Below are 16,553 nucleotides of genomic sequence, written 5' to 3'. Positions count from 1 at the left end.
AAATGAGTGTGTGTGTGTCTGTGTGTGTGAATGTGCAGCGTGTGCATCAGGTTGAGTTACAGACAGTGGGAAGTGATGTGCTGTCACAGTGTCAGACAGGACAAAGTAATTACTGCTGAAACATTAGCAGCTCAGGTGCACACACACACACACACACACACACACACACACACACACACACACACCTACAGCGATGTGATCACAAACAGCAGGGCAGCTGTATTCTGTGTTGTTGCTCACCATGTTTGATGCCGCCTCCTCCCAGACCAGCTGAGTATCCTGTGGAGAAACCTCCTCCTCCCCCTCCTCCGCCTGCTCCTCCTCCTCCTCCATAGTTGTAGGTGGAGAAGCCCTGGTAGTATCCTGGAGGACAAATCAAACATCAGAGACTGACGACAGAGTTTACTATGACGGTGTGTTCGTTCCACTTTAGGGAGAGAAAAAATGATGGAGCCGGGGGACGGGGGTTAATGTTCCCAGAAAACAAACTCAGAGTTTCCAGGATTAAACATGTAAATTCATGAGAAACAGAAAAACTTTTTCTTATACTTTTCTTTCTTATCCTCTTTATGCTTGTAGAAGCTCCACCTGTGCTGCCTCTGCTGCTGCAGGCCTGCAGCTGATCACCTCAGCAGATTCTACTTTGCAGTGGGAACAAGGAGATCCTGCTGATTTTAGCCCAAAATCACAATGATGTTTTGTTCTGAATCGGTCCAAGTCACAGCAACGTCTCCTCAGAGTCCAGATGCTGAGGAGGAGGTTGGGATCCTCCTACAAATCCTCCAATCCTCCTCCACATTCCAGAAATTTCCTGTTAACCTGCCATTGATATAACAACTGATTTTTGAGGGAAGACATTTTAGTATTTTCAGGGAGTCCAGGTGACTGTACCTCCTCCTCCTCCAGGCCCTCCTCCTGCAGCCGGACCCCCTCCTCCTGCTCCTCCTCCTCTGTACAGGCCTCCTCCTGCTCCTCCATGACCGCTGAAATCCTGGAAGTTCGGCAACGTCTTCTGCCTCTTCCTCTGCACCTCCTCTTTGTCTGCACACACACACACACACACACATTTGAAAAATTAGATAGGATGCAACTGTAATTTTCCCCTGACAGGTTTGCTCTCCAGTGACCCTTAACTCTGTCCTGTCTTGCTGAAGTGTCTTTGAGCAAGGCATCGAGTCGCTCTGTAGCTGAGGGTGACCTCTGACCTCCCTGTGGAGGGAGGAGGGGCGGCCCTCAGAAATCACTAAAACACCACTAAAATAAAATGACAAAAACTAATGATGTTACTGAGTTTATTAAAGCAAAACTGATCATAGGTCGAGTGTTGAGTGGCTTAAAAAATAACACAGAAACCACAGAAACCAACACCAACAAACAGGACTATCACAACACCCCTCCCACCACCAAAAAAAAAAAAAAAAAAGATACCCATTTTCTGAGGAAATTAAACAGCTCTTTTCTTGTTATTCACCAATTTGATCTGGAAAGTAGATCCGGCAGGTAAACCTCCACATGGTAACCTTGCACCAGGAAGAGAAGACCTTGTACTTTCACAAATAATTGTAATTACACAGAAAAATTTGTACCGGGACTTGTTGTTGTTTATATAGTGACAATCTTCTTTGTTGGTGTTGGTTTTAGTGCTAAAGGCGTTATTTTGGGAGCTGTTTTGCGATGGAAGTGAATGGAGGGATACAGATACCGGGATGTGGGGAGCACAGAGCAGCTAATGAGGAGATTTCACCACCAGGTGGACGCTCAGAGATGTAGACAACACACACACTACACCACAGGACAGGCTGGATTTAAGTCAAAAGTTATAACGGAGGCTGCCTGTAGGGGGCAGCGTTCACCTACAGAGTCACAACTCCACCTGCCAGTCATGATGCTCACATTAAAGCTGTGGTGCATTAGAGGTGCAGTGAGGTGTTTTTTTATAGGACCGTCCCAGTGATTCTGCCTGTTTAATCTCTCCTTCATGTTCCTCTGCTCTCCTCCCAGAGCGAGCAGTGGGGTTTCAGAGCTGCCACATCACTCCTCCTCCCTTTCCTCCAGCCGCTGGTTTCCATTCATTCCACTACGATATGAACATGAACTTTCAGAGCCTTCACACTTTCTTCACTCCAGTTTTCCATCAGCCCAATAAAGTCCTCCACATGAGTTTTCCTAAAAGCAGCAGCACTGTTGGCTTTTCAGGACTTTTTCATACTGACCTCCTCCTCCGCCAGGGAAAATAGTCCCTCAGCGGGGAAACGTTTTGCTTTCCACAGCCAATCATCAGCTGTGTGGTTTCTGAATGTTGAGGACTTTGTTCGCCGCACAAGCAGAACATTATAAGGCGGCTGCTTCAACCAAAAAATTACATTTTGATTCTGTGCTGTGAAATCGTTAGTTCCCTGCAGGATCTGATGAATAGTTTGTCGACAAGGAAAATGTGAAGACGTTTTAGTAAATGGACCAAACATCAAAATCACTGGGAGGGACCTTTAAGGTAACAGTGTTATTGAATATTTTTGCACCCACAACAGCCAACTGAAATGCATTTTTTGAATGGTCGTACAAATCCAGGACAAAAACAGGTTCAGCTTTCCAGAAAAGTGCGTCTGAACCCATGTGAGTGCTGCACTGCTGCTGATCTCACTGATGGAGGAAATGACGCGCTCCATGAAAAAAGGCCATAAGAATACCAGTTCCAGAACCGGCCAAATATCATAAGTAAAAATAATTCTGTCCTGATGCTGTTATTGCCTTTTAAAGTTGATATTGGTTAATACTGACAGCTGGCCGATACGTCAGAGCATCCCCTGGACAAAAGTCCCAAAACATGTCTTCCATTTTCTCCCTGTCCCTGTCTGCTGGGTTTTTTGGGGAGTTTTTTCTTGCTCATTCTGAGGGTTCAGTCAGGGGGCGTGCACCTGTTTGCTGGAATCTCGTGGGCAGGTAAAGGCTTTTGAGGCTGTGATATTTACAGTAATATTGGGCTTTAAATAAACTTGAACTTGAGGCTGGCGCCGTGAGACGTACCGATGATCTGCGGGTGGTAGGTGAACGGTTTGGGCTCGCTGGTCTCGTTGTCGGACTTCCTCTTCAGCTGGACGAAGACGGACGTCGGCTTCTGCAGGTTCAGGTCTCGGTACTTTGGGGTCCTGAAGACGATGGCGAACTGACAGACAGGAAACAGTTAAAATCTGTTGATGAGACTCCGCTGATCAATATGGACCACAGAAGAGGACCACATGCTGTAATATTATATATACTACATACTGAATATTATATATAATACATACTTTATATTGCATATGCTACATACCGTATAATATACATACTACATATATTGTGTGTACTAAATACTGTATATTAGATAAACTGCATATTGTATATTATATAAACAATGATAATGCTAACAATAATATTTTTTTGTGTAGTGTTTTTCTTAGTACTCAAGGACACAGAGAAACTCACACGACATAAACAATACTACAAAAAATAAAGTAGACAAATTAAAACGAGAATTTAAAATCAGTGACAAAGCAGAGCAGAGTTTCTGCTGCAGCTCAAACTGACTGCTAACATGACTGCTACTGCTGTCTGACTGACTGACTGATTGATTGATTGATTTGATAACAGTAAAATATCTTAACATGCAGTTGTGATTGTCGAGGATAAAAAATAGTTACTACTATTACTACTGATACACCTGAAACTAAAACTACTACTGATGTTAATACCGACACTAAAACTGAAACCATTACTGATACTACTACTACTATTACTACTATCACCACTATTACTACAACTGATGCTACTACTATTACTACTATCACCATTATTACTACTACTGATACTACTACTACTGCAGTACTGCTGATTCCATGCTACTGACTTGTCTGTGAACGTCTGTGGGGGAAAAATCTCCCAGCGCCTCCCAGGTCACCCCCGAGTCGTCCTCTTCATAGAACCGAACCTGGATGTCATCTGGAGACACACACACACACACACACACACACACACACACACACACACACACACACACAGTGACAGACAAATGAGTTCATCGTCTCTCTGCCTGTGTTTTGTGTCCCCCTGCCCCGACAGAGAGTCCTGAAATCTGTCAGATCAGTTCAGGTCCCAGTCCCTAAATGCTTTTGTCCACAGTGAAAGTGTGTGTGTGTGCATGTGTGTGTGTGTGTGTTAGGGTGTGTGGAAATCCCCAACTCCATCAAAACATCTCTCACACACAACACCCACTTTGTTTTTGTCCCTTTTGTAATCCTCAGCTGACTTTTTTACATGTGGCACTTCTAAGTCTAATCTAAAATGCTGCAGTACCTTTTCATGATTTCTTCAAAATAATTTATCCCTCTCTCCATAGTCTTTATTTATTTATTTATTTATTTATTTTTATCTTATTTCCCTCCCCAGCTCTTCTTCATAATTCTCAGGTCAGAGGAACATTTTCTCAGTGCCCTCTGTCTGTGTTCGGCTGGTGGGGTGGCAGGGATCCTGTTTTGTGAAGGAAATCATTTTCCAGGATTTTTTGCTGACATGTTCAGTGACTTACATACCACTGATTCTTGAGAATTTGGATAAATCATGTCCCACTAAGAAAAATGCTATTTCTGCTGGAAATTTACAACATTTTAATGAATAAAAAGAATCAAGGGCATAATCAGGGGGTCCTTTGCACATTTGTAAGGTTCTTTTATAGGTTTATTTTTAATTTGTATTAATTTAATGATTATATGTTGGCCCATGGCCTACAAAACCAGTTGTCCTCGGATAGGAGATAATCACTTCAACTTGATTAAAACAACAAAAAGTAATAATTTCATTGAATAATATCTTTACCACATGAAAGAGTACATCATAATATGTATTAAAAACTACAAACGATGGGTTTTGAACAATATTTACTATTATTTTGTGGTTGCTCAAAATGTGTCCCAGATATTCGTCACCACCGTTAGATATATATTTAAAAAATAATAATAAAAAAACTACAAGGTCAATTACATTCCTGAGGAGCCCTTTTCAAACCTTCAGCTCTACTGCATGCTTCAAGACCGCTCAGGCTCCTGGAAGTTTGCTATTTTCTCTTAAATCTCTTCATATTTTGGGACACTGCTACTGTCACAACCATAAATTGTCAACACCGTCACTTCTGTATAAAAAATATTAAATTAGATTATGGAATAAATGTATACTTTTTAAGAAGAGGTCTGATGCAGGTAGCAACAGGATGAAAACAAGCTGGCTAATGTGAACAACTCATGCTTATCATGTGAAAGAGCAGGTTTTTGTCTCCACCATCAGACGTCACCACCGTCAGGTTTTCTGTGTGACGGTGATGACTGAAGTCTGAAAAATGCTTATAACAGAGCTCAGGATTGTTATTTTTTGTACCAAATAGTTAAATAAAGTTGTTAAGCAAGAAGCCATTGACTTGAGTGGTATAAATTTTGGAAATGTATGTTTTAATGAGGCGACTGTCACCACCGTCAGATTAGTGTCACCACCGTCAGAGGCAGTTATATTGGTTTTAAATGAATATGCTTACAATATGTTTCTTTGGTGCTGTTGAATTATTAAAGTAATAGTCTCTTTAATACAAAAATATGTTTTTCAAATTAAAAAAAAAACATTACGGTGACGGTGTTGACAAAAACAAAGTAGCCTAATAACTGGAAAAACCTATTTTATGAAAGAAATGCAAAATGAGGAGGTTGCACCGGTACATTGCTGAACAGCCAAGACCTTGGCCTATAATGATATACCTTCAGATTTTGTAATTTAACGCACTTTTTTTTCTCAAAACCTGTCTTATCCAAATTCCCAAGAATCAGTGAACTAATTGAGAGTGTGCATGACAAAAAGCTGCTCCTCCTGTTGCTCATGGAAAGTCTGAGAGGGATTAAAAATGGACAAAAGAGCCAAACAGCTCAAAATTGTGTGAAATCTCAAAAGCCGCTGTCAACAGGTTGTGTGTGCATTGTTGGAGAAGCTAACATGTTCACATGCTAACAACGTGTCAACAGCCAGAACCTAATAACTGCTAAAAATGTGCAACGTGAGCTGAGGAAAACATCTGAATGTGTAATCTCAGCTGAACTTTTCTAGGATCTCACTAATATTTACAGGACATCTTACCAGTTTTCAAATTTTCCAGGAGGTTTCCATGACTGGAAAACAAAAGCCTGTGAGTCACAGGTTCACATTAAAAAGTTCACAGTGATTCTGCAGGTCTGTTATTTCTCAGTAGTAAAACCGACCGAGCCAATCAGCAGTGTCGTAGGACGGGACAAACATTTTAATGTAATCAAAATAGAAGATAAAATGCCCCCTTGTAACTATAACCTACATTGTAGTTTTTACTTCGCGACAAAACTGGCATGTTGGCATGGCAACACATCATCATCGACTTAAAACGACGCTGATCCAGGTGGACACGGCGGTCTCTGGTGATTGGCAGGGGAAACCAGTCACACAGGAGGCTCAGATGTAAACGGGGTGTAACCAGCAGCCTGTTCACTCGATATCAGAAAACTAGTAAAACTAGCCTTTAAAGATAAAGGTCCAGGTGCTCCAGGATGAGTGGCAGCTGAAGCTGGTTGTACTGAGCTCAGAGGAGTCAGTCTGCACTGGAGCAGCAACTGAAAGCCAAAGTATTAAATCATACATCGTACAGCTGAAGGTGTCAGACTGAGGCTTGGCTGCTCATGTTCTACCAGCAGGTTAAAATAAAACCAAAATCAAAAAACCACCCACCCGTCTGACACAGGACAGAAACTTCACACTACCAGCAGTGTGTTCCTCCTGCAGGATTTGCATGTGGAGGGGAATTCCCGGCTGCAGGACTTCCTCCACCAGGCGGCAGGTCCAGGTGACGTCATGCTGAGCTACAACACACAGCTGTGATGACTCCTTACTGATGTCTCTTACACAATATACCTGGCTGTGGCTGGATGAGGGCCACAGGTTACCTGTGAGACACCGCGCTGCTCACGCTCGCTCGTCTCTTACTGATAGCTCTGATTTTCTCTGCAACGTCTCGATTTCCAAAGGAGCATCAGTCAAGTTTCATCCTGCAGAAATTTGTCCATTTCCTGACACCATCTTTCTGATTTCTGCTTTTTTGACATGAGCCAGTTACACACATCGAAGACGCTTCATATCACATTTCACATAAAGACGTTCATTTAGAAACATACGAACTGTTAGACTGGATTTCAGGTGATGGTTTTGGCAGGAACTCTAATTTAATTCTGTTTCTGTGTTGCTGAATCTTAGCAAGCATGGAGGCCCGTCTGTATTTGAAATCCACATGACCGACCGCGAAAATTAGACAGCTTCAGAGCTGCTGTAAGGTTTTTTATTACTAGCAGATGGAGCCAGGCTAGCGACTCCAAAGACTTCAAGTCTTTATGCTAAGCTAACGGGAAACCTCATCCAGAGGTGAAAATGGTATCCAACATCTTGTCTCAGTCTGGTGAAATGTCCCTTTAAAGAACTCAGGGTTTGTTTAAACATGTTGACCGGCTCACCTTTCTGGACCTTGTCGCAGAGCAGGTAGACCTCCTCTCCTCCGGTCACGCAGCCGGCGGTCCGGTCCATCCTGACGATCTTCAGGTTGGAGGCGTTTGGAGCCTCTGTGAGGGAGGAGACACAGCAGCTCGGTCACCAACACGGACAGGGCTGAGGGTTCGAATCCCATCACGCTAAACACGTCTGCACTGACAGCTCTGTTTGGAGACTAAAGGCTGTTTTTTTTATTATGAGACATGTAGCTGTCACTGGAGTCTGAAGACCAATAAGATGTCCCTTTGTTGCCATGGAGATGGGGGTCAGAGGATATAAAAATATAAAACATTAAAGGTATAAATGAAGAGGAACTGAAGAGGTGAGATAATCTCCCCTCCTTTATGACTCATCACCGAGGGACTTCAAAGACAACGACATACTGTATGTAAACACACACACACACACACACACACACACACACACACACAGGGACAAACACAACTGACTCCTGTGTCAATGGTGAGATGTGCGTTCAACATGAGTGCAGGGGAAGAAATGGACCAGAAAGGCCTTTTACATTTCCCGCTTTGCCCTTTTTAATTTCACCCTTTGAACTCTGACTTTTTCCTTAAATTTCCCCACAAGTAGCTTTGAAGTTAAAAAAACAACAAAATTTTTTTCCCTATAGTAGTGAGGGAAATATTCAAAGCCAAGATGCTGCTGTTTTAGAAAAGATCTGCATGTCTGGTGCTTCATTTTAGACACATTTCCCTGGAATTCAGCAGCTCATGTTTGGGATCTTTGGAAACCTCGGGATCTCTGCTAGAATTTAAAATAAAGTTCTGTGAGTTTGAGCAAAGCTCGGCTAGACAGCGAGTACAAATCGACAGATGGGGCCGACAGAGTTGAAGAAGTTAAGAGGAAACTGGTGATCTGCCTTGAAAACACACAGCTGACGCTTCTTCATTACAAAAAAAAAAACAAAAAAAAAAACACAAATCAAAATTCCACAAAATATCTCGGGACAGTGAAGTGAAAAGATCATCAGCAGAAAAAACATGTCTTCCAAGGTTATTACAATTATGCATTTTTCATTAGTTTTTATTTTTTATTTCACTTTGACTTTTTGTCTTTTCACTTTATTGTGAAGCACTTTGGGCTACGCTTCTCTATCAAGTATTATTATTATTATTATTATTATTATCATCATCATTATGACCAAATACACTGACAAAGGCATTTTCTCCCTAACTGTAGTTGATTTCAGTTAGTTCTGTAAACACACAATACAGTTTCAGTAAGTCGTTTTTATTTTTATTTCAGTTAACGGAAATGTTTTTTCACACCTAGGTTTTGTTATTTCATTAGTTTTCATTAATTATAATAACCCTGATGGCTTCAGAATTTTAAAAAAGTGGAAAAAATGAGGCCTGCAGTGCAAAACAGGGCGGTGGATGGAAGTGGGCGTTAAACTGAAGAAGAGGGCGAGCGAGGGCCGAAGTGAAAGTGAAGTCCAGGTTTCGGTGTGCTGAGAGGAAGCTGCTGCGTGCGGAAACCAGAAGCTGGCAGGCAGAGGGAAATGAAACCAGAACGCTTTACAACAAACACCAGTTCACAGAGAAACACTGAACTGGTATCAGCTAACGGCGCAGAAACACACTGCTGTGCAGAGCTCCACAGACCACAGAGTAACACTGAGACAAAACCACTCTGACTGCATCTCCACTGCCTTCTGCAGAGGAGAGGAATCGCTGCTGCTGTTCACTTTATTTTTAAACATTTAGTGATTCTACATGTTTTGATTCTGTATTGTGAAAACTTCAGTGAACCTGATGATTTATAAAATGGTTTGTTGACCAGTCCAAACATTCAAAGTGAATGATGAGCTCCTTTAACTTTAGAGTCCTGCTGTGAAATGGAAACTTCCCTTTTGATTTTTTGTACTTCCTGTTGAAACAGGATGAAGTGCAAACCAACAGGATCTCAGTTTGGCTGAGAAACAGTTTTATTTTGAAGGGGCAGGTGGATGAGAGAGGATGTTTAAAGATTTGTGAAGGTTTTACTGGTTGAAATTTTCATTTACAGCCACTAAAGCAGGATGATGTCACTGTTTAAGATAATGTACAGGAAGTAGAGGTCATGTGAGGTCATTTCATGGCGACTTTAAAAATGCCTGTTTACCTGCGCAGGACAGGACACGATGCTGTATGACACTAAACTGATGACACATGAATAAGAGCAGAGTTTGTGATGAGCTGAGATCTGTTTGTCTGGATGAAACTAACTTCACCTCCTCCTCTGTGGAGTGGTTTTTGATTTTTTATTGCACATCAAAGAACAGATTTGCAGTCAAAAAATGGATTTGAGAGCACCACCTTCACCACTTCAATCAAATTCCGTTTACTGAACGTGAATCAAAAACTTCTTTTTGCAAAACCAGAAGTTTTGTTTGCTGTTGAGCTGAATCTGGTGGGCGGGGCCTACGCTGAGAGAAGACACGTCTCTATTGGCCGGCCTCGATCTGAGTGACAGCTTGGCAACATAGAGATGTGTCCAATAGAGACGTGTCCTCTTTCAGCGTAGGCCCAGCCCACCAGATTCAGCTCAACAGCAAGAAAAACTTTTTAATTTACAAGAAAAAAACTTTTGGATCTGCAAACAAAACCTTTTGATTCACACTTTAATAGTCAATTTATTATACTTGCAATAAAACATTTTTTGATTTCACTGCCAACAGTTTTGCTCTCAAATCTATTCCGTTTTGACTGTATAATAAAGAAACAAAAAAACAATAAAAAAAAATAATAAGGAAACTCTCCATGCTCCCTCAGAGCATGGAGAGTTATTATTTATTTTACTCCTAGGTAGCTGCCCGAGCTTCTTTCTTTGTCCTGGAAAAAAAAAAAACCCAATGTCATCACTCATGCCTCCGTGTGAATTCAGGTCAAAACAGGCCATCAATGAAAAGGGGCGGGGCTTCCGTGAGGTAATCAACAGGAAGCTCTCTCCTGACTGATGAACAATAAGTCCAGTCAGTGTGACACATGAGGAACTACAGATACACCACACACCGACCTGTATCAGCTGCTTCAGATCAGACACGTGTATTTAAAACATATATTATTCATATTAGTCTTTAGAAAAATACAGAAACAAAGCAACAGCAGCCTCGATCCTTCAAATGAAAAAACTAAAAGCTGCATAACTGATCGCTCTGTTTGCAACGGGAGGAGACTGATCCCATCCAGCCTGCAGAGTGTGTGTGTGTGTGTGTGTGTGTGTGTGTGTGTGGACTCACTGCTGTCGTAGATGGGGTCGGACACGACGGGCTCCAGCCTCCGGGAGAATCCTCCGTCGCTGTCCGGGAGGAAGGCGGTGAACATGAGCCGCACCACGCTGAGGTCCATGTCTTTAGACTGCAGAGACGCCGCGCTGCTGATCGCACTGCGCTGCTGGTCTGCACACACACACACACACAGACACACACACACACACACACACACACACACAGAGCAATATAAACATGCATAAATGGAGAGGCACATTTATTTCACATATTAACTTCCACAAACTAGTCTAAACTAGCGTCTCCTGGTGTCTCCTGGTGTCACGCCTGGAGACAGCACGAGCAGCAGTTTTGGGTTTCTGGCCACACAAACATTTCCGAGTCACTGAAAATGCAACTTTTGGAAAACGCTCTCCAGAATAGGGCCGGGCAATATGATATTACAATATCTTTGACCAAATACTGCTGTACTGATATTGTGATGATACTGCAGGAATGAATGTTCACAGATTTTTGCTGAACAATCATCATGACAAAGCAGGTTGAGACAAATAATAAAACAGCTTGGACAGTCTAATAACTTCAGCCTTTGCAGCCTAATGCAGCCTTTAAAACCAGGAAAAGACATCACTCATGCCATATAACGATATCAAACGATCTGAAATCCCAGATGATATCTAGTTTCATATCACAACATCGATAAAATATCAATATATCCTCCAGCTCTACTCCAGAATGGAAGTTTTTTGTTGTTGTTGTTTTTAAAACAGTGTTTTCCTTTTTTCTGTGTGGATGGTGAAAATGCTAAAATTACATAACATCAAAGCTGCACTAAGCGACTTTCTGACCACTAGAGGGCGTCAGGAGCACAAACTCCATTTGCAAACACACAGCTACTCCTGCTTAGTGTGTTTACAAAGTTTTTTTTTTTTTTCTATTATTATTTTGGATGAAAATGAGGCTACATTTGACTATCAAGGCTCCTGTTGGATTAATCTGAATTATTTTGACTGTGATCTCCAATCTGAAAATGTGGTGAAACTGCAGACTCTCAGCTACAAGGGAAGCTTTGAACTGTCTCTGCTGCTGATTTACAAGTGACTGATGTGAAGGTTCAATATGTTTGTCTGAGGAAAGTACAATTTCAATTTCTTTGACTGAAGTTGAGGAGGTGAGGGGGTAAGGAGGAGGAACTTATTCAGGCCAATACAGAAATTTAGAAAACTAAGGATGGGAAACAGGTAAAGCTGCTTTAACATCGCCCATCACCACATGCTCAGAGCAGTGTGTGTTTTTGCACTCTCAGAGACATTTTGATTTTTTTCCTATAAATAGAGAAATAAAGTTGTGTTTTCCAAAATATCCACATCTAGGTAAACATGGCCTCAGATAAACTGGACGAGAGCAGTGTGAGCAGCATCATCGCTCAGGTCACACACTCATTTAATAAAAGCTGACCTCAGACCAGCTGATGAAGGGCTAACACACGATGTGTTGATGCAGAACAGGGTTGCTCTAAGGTTCTAAGGGAGGGCACACACACACACACACACACACACACACACACACTGACCGGTGAGGTCCCGCGGGACCCGGACCTCCCCCTGCAGGATGTCGATCTCGGGGTGGATGGAAACCCCACAGTTGTAGCCCATCCTGTAGGCCTCCGTCATCCTCTCCTCCAGGGTCTTACTGACGTTCTTCTTGGTCACATGGAGGATCCCCAGGTTAGGAAAACTGAGAGCAAACAACACAACTCTCCCTTCAATGTCACCGCAGGAAAGAATATTCCTAGGTTAGGAAAATCGAGGAAAAACATAAGTCTGACTTTGATGACAGAGGAGCTGCCGCTGACGTGGGTGGCCTGCTGAACCTGCTATCCCTTCAGTATTAAACAAACTGGACAAACTAGAACAAACTAACAGACAAACGCTGCAGTCCGTTCACGTTCTTCTGCCGCTCAGCGCCACGCCACACGTTGCGTCCAGAGGCATTTCGGTCGGCCACCGCTGATAATGCCACTTGGAAAATCGAAAATGTTCCAGACTAATTTTCATTTGTGTTCTGGTCTGGCGAGGCTAACAGGCGGCTGTGTTTCTGATATTAGCAATGTGGTTAATATCATCAGACTGAGGCAGTGCACACACACACACACACACACACACACACACACACGCAAGAAGAACTCATCACTCAAACTCAGCAGTGCAATCAAACAAACCAGACAGGCATATTTAACAGTACTGAAGAACTTTCTTCATCCAAAAAAACACTTCAATGTTGTGCTACAAATGCATTTATATCCTTAAATTCCAGATATTTTCTTGAATTGTTGAAGTTTTCTCCATCCATGATTACACACTCAGTGCCCCTTACATTATAAAGCAACAAACTCAGAAAAATTAGAATGGAAAACATGAAATTTGTGAAAAAATAAAACAATCTGGAAAAAATTAAAACAGATTCCACAAGGGCCCTCTCGCTGTGTGTGTGTGTGTGTGTGTGTGTGTGTGTGTGTGTGTGTGTGTGTGTGTGTGTGTGTGTGTGCAGACCTGATGGTAGAGTCTTTGGGCGGCAGGTCGGCGATGCAGATGCCCTTGTCACACTGTTTGCCCACCAGGCTGTGGGCGTGCAGGTGCGTCTGGGTGGAGCTGGCGGTCACCAGCTGGACCACCACCCGGGCCGGACCCTGGTAGTTACAGATCTGAGACACACACACACAGCGCCCCCCGCAGGTCAGTCAGCTCACACACATCAACTTGCTCTCCTGTGACGTCCTGAATCCACAGCAGCACCTTCATGTCTTTAACAAAGGCAAAATGCCCCAAACATAACCTCTCATGTTTACTCACCCAGATTTTCATTCATTACAGTAATTTCAATAACTGAGTATCTTGAATATCTGAGTGATTTCATTCCGTAATGTTATTCTTTACATCGATTTAATGACAAAAATGATTTACAAGCATAAAATGGAGTAAATTATGGAATTTATCATATTTTGGAGTGGCTATCTTTTCTCTTCAAACATTTTATTTTCACACATTATATAATTGCTTTCTTCATATACATTTCATACATATTTCCCTTCTCCAATTTGATTTGAGTTCTTTTTCTCATTATATTGAATATGTCATATTTTAACTTCATAAACTACTTTTATTCTTCACATATTTCATATTTGGGGATTTTCACAAATCTGTACTTTCTATCAGTGTCAGTAAAGAATGAAAATACTGCAAAGCCAGCAGACGGCCAAAAACAATGAACTAGCCTAATTAATATTTTTTTAATAAGCAGGTTTGTCACAAATTATTTCACAGAGAATAAAAGACAAACACAGATCCAAAACAAGCAGAAGGAAAAAAAAACAAGAGGGACAGGACAAACATCACGAAATCCAAGGACTCTGGACTGCATGTGTGTGTGTGTGTGTGTGTGTGTGTGTGTGTGATAGTGGATCTCATGGAAAGTGTGTAAAGAGTGTTTCAAGTTGCTGTCAAGATGAAACCGGTTTTCCCAACGCAATGTTTCATCTTGTTTAAGATTTAAAAGGTTATGGTTTCCAAACTCAAGACGAGATGAATCAGAAAAGAGAGAGAGAGAGAGAGAGAGAGAGAGAGAGAGAGAGAGAGAGAGAGAGCTGACTCGATGCTGGTGGGAGTTTTTCTGTCGATCGGTTTTCTACTTTTTGTTGCGGTTTATAAAGACACTTTCTCTTGGTACAAATGATTCACTGCAGTAATCTCCGTCACACTGCCAATATAGACAAACACACACACACACACACACACACATACACACACACACACCCCTGAACATCCATATGCCCAGATTACCAAGAAGGTATTAAACTGAGGTTGTAAATAAACAAGAGCCCACTTCCTCTGCCTGGTTAGCTCGACCAATAGCAGCTCAGAACTCAAACCCGGTTCCTAGAAAACCGAGCGTGTTGGTGTCTGTCGGCTTCCTGGCTCAAACGGTTTCTTGTAATTATTCTAATTATCTGGTTTTACCCTCCTGGCAGCGCCTGGCGGGTGGTGTCTAATGGAATGATAATAATGTCACCATGGCACTGCTGCACTTGAGAAGTTGTTTAATTGACGTTTCAGTCAGCAGACCTTCAGCTCTTCAAAATAAAATTCCCCACACAGGTATTTATAGAGACTAACATGTGACACAGAGCAGACGCTGACTGCAGAGCTCAGGTGTACACAGGTGAGACAAATTCACCAATGAGTGAAGGGGGTGTGACCAACCACCACCTGTGACAAAACAATCACACAGGCAGCGGCGAGGAAAAAAAACCCTGATCCAAATAATACTGAAAATATTACGATATGCGTTACATAGCCTAATTCATATTAGGGCTACATTCAATATAGAAAATCCAGGTGAGAGAAAAAAAAATCAAGTCACTAAAGTGCCACAATTCTTTTTTTTTTATTACTCAATCCATGTTACTGAACTGGCAACGTGGCTCTGGATATTGTTGCTCAGAGGCACTTGAGCAGGGTTGAGAGTTTGACACCAACTCTCTGTGCACCAGACCAGCCTGCAGCTGCTTCATAACAGCACCTCGACATTTAAACTAATCAATAATCCACACGCCGGCTCTCCTGTCAGCTAAAAGCATGGCAGCAGTAAAGTCAGACATCAGCACAGAGCCTTTTACAGCAGAGGCCACGCAGCCTCACACACACACACACCAGCCTGCAGAGGCCACGCAGCCTCACAAACACACACACCAGCCTGCAGAGGCCACGCAGCCTCACACACACACACACCAGCCTGCAGAGGCCACGCAGCCTCACAAACACACCAGCCTGCAGAGGCCACGCAGCCTCACACACACACACACCAGCCTGCAGAGGCCACGCAGCCTCACAAACACACCAGCCTGCAGAGGCCACGCAGCCTCACACACACACACACCAGCCTGCAGAGGCCACGCAGCCTCACAAACACACCAGCCTGCAGAGGCCACGCAGCCTCACACACACACACACCAGCCTGCAGAGGCCACGCAGCCTCACAAACACACCAGCCTGCAGAGGCCACACAGCCTCACACACACACCAGCCTGCAGAGGCCACACAGCCTCACAAACACACACACCAGCCTGCAGAGGCCACGCAGCCTCACATCACAAACACACACACCAGCCTGCAGAGGCCACACAGCCTCACATCACAAACACACCAGCCTGCAGAGGCCACACAGCCTCACAAACACACCAGCCTGCAGAGGCCACACAGCCTCACACACACACAAGCCTGCAGAGGCCACACAGCCTCACAAACACACCAGCCTGCAGAGACCACACAGCCTCACAAACACACACACCAGCCTGCAGAGGCCACACAGCCTCACACACACACCAGCCTGCAGAGGCCACACAGCCTCACAAACACACACACCAGCCTGCAGAGGCCACACAGCCTCACAAACAAACACACCAGCCTGCAGAGGCCACACAGCCTCACAAACACACACACCAGCCTGCAGAGGCCACGCAGCCTCACACACACACACACCAGCCTGCAGAGGCCACGCAGCCTCACATCACAAACACACCAGCCTGCAGAGGCCACACAGCCTCACATCACAAACACACCAGCCTGCAGAGGCCACACAGCCTCACAAACACACACACCAGCCTGCAGCAAGGAACCTGAAGCTGCAGCTTACAATAACAAAACAAGAGAAAGCAAACAGGATCTGTTCTGCATCATCATGTCTGATTCAC

At 43.3% G+C, this 16,553-nt stretch overlaps 1 protein-coding gene across 1 annotated transcript in view; it reads right to left on the bottom strand.

The window, feature by feature from the left end:
* nfkb1 (nuclear factor of kappa light polypeptide gene enhancer in B-cells 1) overlaps nt 1-16,553 on the bottom strand; it is a 43,087-nt gene that overhangs the window by 9,400 nt on the left and 17,134 nt on the right. Inside the window, exons 6-13 of the mRNA XM_030062464.1 lie at nt 13,357-13,508; nt 12,378-12,541; nt 10,817-10,975; nt 7,542-7,646; nt 3,884-3,975; nt 3,025-3,163; nt 892-1,041; nt 241-363 (exon numbers count right to left, since the gene is read on the bottom strand). Coding sequence (XP_029918324.1) covers nt 241-363; nt 892-1,041; nt 3,025-3,163; nt 3,884-3,975; nt 7,542-7,646; nt 10,817-10,975; nt 12,378-12,541; nt 13,357-13,508 — 1,084 coding nt within the window. The remainder of the gene's footprint in view (nt 1-240; nt 364-891; nt 1,042-3,024; nt 3,164-3,883; nt 3,976-7,541; nt 7,647-10,816; nt 10,976-12,377; nt 12,542-13,356; nt 13,509-16,553) is intronic.

This window comes from Myripristis murdjan, chromosome 10, assembly GCF_902150065.1.
Source record: "Myripristis murdjan chromosome 10, fMyrMur1.1, whole genome shotgun sequence".
Classification (NCBI taxonomy): Eukaryota; Metazoa; Chordata; class Actinopteri; order Holocentriformes; family Holocentridae; genus Myripristis; species Myripristis murdjan.
Note: the sequence above shows the minus strand (reverse complement) of the source record. Positions and strands in the feature narration are given on the sequence as shown.